At 43.4% G+C, this 6,490-nt stretch overlaps 1 protein-coding gene across 3 annotated transcripts in view; it reads right to left on the reverse strand.

Moving 5' to 3' along the window:
- The window catches only part of lama5 (laminin, alpha 5), an 83,220-nt gene extending 78,046 nt beyond the window's left edge, over positions 1–5,174 (reverse strand). For all 3 annotated transcript variants that reach the window (XR_007114307.1, XM_047606975.1, XM_047606961.1), the window contains exon 1: positions 4,690–5,174. Coding sequence is in view for 2 of the 3 variants with exons in the window: in XM_047606975.1 (XP_047462931.1) it covers positions 4,690–4,944 (255 nt within the window). In the remaining variant the exon portion in view is untranslated. The remainder of the gene's footprint in view (positions 1–4,689) is intronic.
- Positions 5,175–6,490: the final 1,316 nt, after the last annotated feature.

Genomic DNA, 6,490 nt, shown 5'->3' on the forward strand with positions numbered 1-6,490 from the left:
GTTTTTATAAAAAGTAATGAGGTGCTGTAGTCTTCGGCTGGTATGACTCAAAGTGCTGCATGTACAATCAAATCCTTTTATTTACAGATGTACTGTGGAGAAATATCAGCGTCCTTTAAGTTACCCACCAGTCTCTGTAACCAGCCACAACAGCAGCACAATGATTCAGGTTCACAGTAAACATCTATGAAAAGAAGGGTTTTCTTTTACAAATGTTTGTCCCAGAAGCAACCTGGGTCAAGTTTCGTATGTCCCAACAGAAAGGTGACTCCACTCAGGTTACTCTGTACTTTCATTTTAACAGTGATACTCCAGCGTTTATGTCTGCTCCTGGATTTTGATAGAGTCTGGACCTAATTCTCTCTGTAAGTGTAAAACTTACAACAGTATGTCGCTAAACCGGTGTTTAAATGAACATTGACATTGTCCGTCACTATGCCTTTGAGATTTTCTCCAATGAAAGATAATATATAAGACACTGAAGATATCAACAGGCATATGGCAGTTGTTATTACAGAAAATTTCCTTTACTTATGGTTCCTTACAAATGCCAAATACTCGGGTTTCAAAGCATAAGCACCCTCAAAGAAACAAGGTTGGAAATGGACACTATTTCCATAAAACCAATTTATTACCTAAAAAGACCTCAGTCTAAAGAGCCATTGAGTCCACTTTTGACAACTCCTACAATGAACAAGCACAACATTTCTGGTGAACATCTTCACATTCACAGCATAGTTTTTGAGAATCTATACCCTAAGAACTACCAGCAACAACGACGTTGCCTGTGTCTGGACCAAAACGTGGCACTTGAACATACCACAAAGACTACTGCCAGTGACCAAATAACAAATGTACCCTGTAAACCTGCATGAAACATAAGAAATGTCTCTTCATACCAGCAGGTGTCAGTAGTCTTTGTCACTTAAAAGCTACTGTTAGCAGGGAGACTAGCAAGCTGGGAAGAGCAACAAACCACTGTGCAGAGATGGCCTCTCCAGCATCAACTGATAAATTCATCTACAGTTTCTTCATGCTAGATGATCGTGTTGTCAAGAAAATATATACCATTTGGACTATGTTCACTTGTATTACTTTTCTTCTTGTGCACTGGTTCTTTAAGCTGAACGGCCAATCAGAGTGTTCTCCCTGACTCACTCACTCTGTCATTGACTCAACATGCTGAACCGACTGAAAATCTGCCTACAGTGGCCTGACTAGTGCCAACAGCGTGGAACGTACAACCAAAGCTAGAGTCACAGATACTCACCACCAGTCAAATGGCAAAACACTAGCTTAGCATCTCAGTCTTCAGTTCAACTCTCAAAGCCGCTATCAGTTCATTTGTCACGTAACAACAATAGTTAATCCACAATAAAAGTGATTTTCACTGTGAGAAGAAAGAGAAAAAATCCTGAAAAATAAGTAAAGAATGTTCCAAAGTCCCAAACACTGCACGCTTAAATAATGTCAAGGCAAAAGTGGACATGTCCACTTGAAGCAGTCTCTTTGCCTCTCTGGTTTCTTAAATCCTCTTCTTTCTTAGCTAATCCAGTTTGCTTGTCAGAACATTTAACCCAACCAGTGCTGGCAATAAAAGCGTTAGCATAAACTAAACAAGTGTGGGCCTGAACAAAGGTCCAGGATAGGAGATGTTATCACTGCAGGTCACTGGGGTCAGAGGACACTGCTCCCTATCCACCTCCATCCCCCCACCACTTCTCCTAACTCGTCTTTCCCTCGGGACTGCGGGGATCAGCTGTCAATCAGAATTTCGCTTTTATTTTTGTGGAGGTTAGGGTTGGATCACAAGGTACCTTCAAACTGTGGCTAAACGCATGGACATGAGAGAGAAAACATTGGCTGCGAGAAAAAAAAAGGGATTTCCCACCTTGAAGGTGACATCTCTAAGAGACATGTCCGGAGCTTAGTGTCGTGACATGTCCACAGTGTGCTTCTATAATTCTGCTAGACTGTCAAACTCCCTTTCACACTATTTCTCACTTCTTTAGAAAAGCTCAGTGTAGGGGCCACCTGGAAACGAACATGCAGAGCTGAGTCTCCTTTCTTTCTGTGTTACACAAACATTCAGCTGCTTTTCACCTCACTTCCCACTCTTTCCTTCCCTCCACCTTTAGATGATGTCCTCAATCTCGTCACTCTGCTTGTTTACGTAATCTAACTTTCATGTTCCATTAACTACTTCTCACGTTTGTCTTTTTCCCTCATCTCACAGTTGTTTTATAATCTTTCCTCACGTCCGTGACAGTCAACATGGCCACATAACATCGACATAACATTGTGATGAGAGATCCCTGTTTACATGGACGCTAAATAAAATGAACTGATAAGACGTGTGTTGACATGCCCCCTGAGCACCTATCAAAATACAACGTTTTTGACATCAGCCAATACGGTGTCAAATCTGATACATATAACAGAAGAACTTTACTGCGGAATTCACACTAGGAAGATGCTCGAGACTGACCCACAATTCCACATTGCAACCCACATCATGTTCATGTCTTTCCTTCCCCTTTCATTAGCTGACGTTTAGTCCACTTTTGTTGGGTTTTTGCACAGAAAGAATGGTTCCAGGCAGGAACCATCAGGTGAAGTGCTTATATGGTTATAAGGAGCTACTATTATCAAAGATTAACAACGGTTTATAACAACTCTCTGCATCTGATTAAATATTCTGATCACACCAGTTTGTCCATGCTACATGCTACATGATTTTGCACTGATTGAACTGTTACTGTCATCTATTATTGCCAATATTAGTGGAAAACTTCAATTTTTTTGTCCACATGAGCACAGCCAATGATATTTAACAACACTGAATGTTGCATAAACTGGAGACTTACCCTGTCCATAAGTTCTAATTCACTTGCTTTTTCACCCCACAGTTTTGCTGTGTAAAGAGATGTACTGTATGTCCCCACAACATGTGTCCTTCAAGCGAGCGCAAACACATTCCACTCACCAGTACTCCTCCTGCTGTTTTTAATTAGTAGAAACACTCTGGCCGTCAAATCAAAACAGGATTAGCCTCGACACAGAAAAGTGTGCGTTTTCTGTCTTGGTGTGTCATGTCCAGACGGTGCAGCAACCCGACGAGTGGACCGACCTACAATGGAGCCGCAAAGTGGGCTAAACCTCTTAGACCGAACACATAATGCACCATTCCTTGAGCTAATGACCAGATTTCTTGGGTTCTTTTGGAGATTTCCTGAGCTAATTATACAGCAACAACATGACCACTTCACTCAAACTGCTGTGAGCAGGCAGATCAGAGAAAGACTGAATGAAAACTCTGACAGGAGGATATTGGGCTTAATCCTCAGGGTGGAGAAGCTGATGTGAGTAAAATGTGCACAAGGGCTTATTTTGCTACATTTCTCTATATATGTTACTATAACAGTAAGCGCTTGCGAGAAACCTGAAAAACCCTCACCTAACCCTCACAAAGGCCCTGAAGGCACACATTTTTGTGCTTCTCAGCCAAACTAGTTCATTCTCCACTTCTGCTAATCAATCTTAAACTTTCACTTCTAATTCCAACCGTGTTAGTGTCTTTTTTTGCCCGTAGTAAAGATGAGTTAAAACAAAAATGACTTCTGGTTCAATGTCAAGGATCATAAGTGGAAGTCGCACCGGGCCTTGATAATCTCGCGGTAACTGAGCGGATAGGAGGACACGGGTCAGTCACCGTGAGGAATGCTGGGAACAGGTGGGAGAGAGAAAATCAAAGAGAGAGGCCGAAAGAAGGCAATAAGCTTTCATGCTATCGCCCAGAGGGCTGCTGTAATGGTTAACCCGTGAAACCGCAACAATCTTTTGTGCGTTAACTGCAGATACCAGGAGGCTTAATTGTCAAACAGACAATGGGACCACTGATGGGTTTTACAAGCTCACAAACTCATCATCACATTAAAAAAGCGCGATGTGGAAACCTAATCACTGGCGGAGTTTCTTGTGGCTAAGAGGAATGGTGCCTGCCATTATATAAGTCGCCTGCGCTGAGCGTTGCCAAGTCCTACAAAGGAAGCAGTGCATGAAATAATGACTTGGCAGAGCAGTTGGCGATTCGTGCACACTGCTGACCCCCTCTGTTCAACTCTCTACTCTGAATGCAGTGAGGAGTGTAGGCTGGCAGTTTTCAGGAGGAAGAAAAGAGTACAGCAAATACAGCTTTATTGATTCTGTGGGAATTTTATAAAAGGAGGAGTGATACCAGGCACGTTGCATAATGAGGCTATTAAAACTGTACTACACGTCATATGTCCTGAGTATAAACAGACAGGAGGACTATAGGAGTACAGTAAGAGTTTACAGTAAGACTGCTAATGAGCACCAGGAATAATAGAACAAGTTTAACAAAGCAATACAACACAAAAAAGTAAGTTACCAAAAAACTAAAATGACTTCAAAATCAGATTTGGGAATATAGCACATGAACACGGATTATTGTTCCAATTAAGTACCACAGATGTGTTGTAAGTCTATGTTGGAAAAATACTAAAAACGCAACTAACTGCAGAGACGCAAAATTGAAGGCGCTGTTGCGAGCAAATATTAGTCTACGGTGAGGTTGTAGTATTCCCCGTCTATAAATGAAATCTTTCTTTAAAATGAAACTTATTCAAGTTCACTTTTTGAGTCAAATCACAGGCAGGTTCTGCTCACCTGGATGGTCTGGCTCGGGTCTCCGGACACCGGGCCTCCGACCAGCTTGCAGTACAGGTCGTGCACGGTCCTACCGGTGTCCTCCTCCCCGCAGGTCGCCGTGGCGGTGATCTTGGTGCCCTCTGCCAGGTTAAAGTAGGGCGGGTGCAGGCTGTACCCGTTCACCCCGTTGGTCGGCAGCTCCTGGGCCGACACCAAGACGCAGCAGGTCACCAAGAGCGCAGCACCGAGCGACGCAGGTCCGCTCGCCATCATCCTCTCCACCTGCCCGCTCGATCCGGGACGAGGAGGAAAGTTTTAGGAAACAATTGATCTGGGTTTAAGGAGGCGAGTCGTTATCTTTTGAAGGAGAGAAGCATTTGGAGGGGAATGAGAAAGGAGAGTGCAGCAAACTACAGAAGAAAGAGAGGAAGGGGACTTGAATACAGGAGAGCGGTTCGTCGAGGTTTCTGAGCTCCCTCTCTCTCTCCCCGTGTCGCTCCACCAGGCACCTATTCAACTGAGTGCAGTTTCTTTCTCTCTCTCTCTCTCTCTCTCTCTCTCTCTCTCTCTCTCTCTCTGTTGGCCCGGCCCCGGTGGTTGGAGGAGGGCACAGTTCATTCAATGTGCAATGTTTGCATGGTTAAAGCATCAGCAGCGTTCAATGCGCGGCTCAAGAAACTGGTTAAAGATGTGTTTTGATGCAGTTTTTACAAATCTATCACTCACCCCTTCCACCTTTCCTCGACTGTCCTGTTTTCTCCAATTTCTCTTTTCCTCCTGTTCGTCCTTTTTCTCTCACCTACCCTTTTTCACACGCTGAGAAATGGGCATCCCGACACGGCCACTCAGACGCACAAAAAAAATATATAGTTTAACAGTTTCCCTAATAAATGAGGAGTTTCCCACGTTTTTTTCAGTGGGTGGAGTCTAATTGTGGCATGTGACCCAGGTGTAGAGAGTTGGTGGCCACTTGAGGCTGGCTCCAAAATGGAGCAAATCCCCATAGACCCACATGTCAAAAAGTCCAACTTTACAGCATTATTAAACATGTTTACAACCTGGTCCAAAAATCGATTTCGGTCTCAATATCTTATTTCACTATTCATCAACTGTACAGGGGCTCATTCATTTATTTTTTTACATTAGTTTATTTATTTATTTTATTAAGGCTTAAAATTCTGCATAATTAGCGGCATTCCCACTTTGAGTGACAAGCCGTAGCCTGAGCTAACAAGTAGTGGAGAGTTGGGTGGATCCCAAAGTCCGATAGGACCCCCCATCTCCATATTTAGAGTGTCCGAGTGTGGGTGGAGTAAAGCTCATCCAACATGGCGACTGCGGGCTTCTGCCCACTTTGGGCTTCATATTCGAGGTTCAGAATGCAAAGGGTGACATCACGATGGGTTTGTCCATGGTAGATACAGTCAGTGGTGAGAACTGGTGGTCGTTATCATCTAGTCATCAACTCTGATACAAATTTAATTTGTTTATGAAGACTAAGATGAAGCTGAAAGCTCCCATGCTGTGTACACTGATCTAGCCTGTGCACTCAGAAAGAAGTGTAAGACATAAAATGTGTGAGACTGTGCTGATGGAATAGGTGACCAGCCCTTGGGTATTTCTAATCCACCCACGTCCCATTGTAATTTCATCTTTTGCTCCCTGGGAGCTGTCAGACGTGTCATACAGATTTTGTTCTCCACTGCTGCTTCCCAGAGTAAGCGTTTTAGAGAGGGACAGACAGTATCTTTGGAAAGGTTTTCGGGAGTCCCTCTAAATAAGCCATACTGTCTCCAATATTCTCTTCACATCTCTATCA

Source organism: Mugil cephalus, chromosome 1, assembly GCF_022458985.1.
Source record: "Mugil cephalus isolate CIBA_MC_2020 chromosome 1, CIBA_Mcephalus_1.1, whole genome shotgun sequence".
NCBI classification, from domain to species: Eukaryota; Metazoa; Chordata; class Actinopteri; order Mugiliformes; family Mugilidae; genus Mugil; species Mugil cephalus.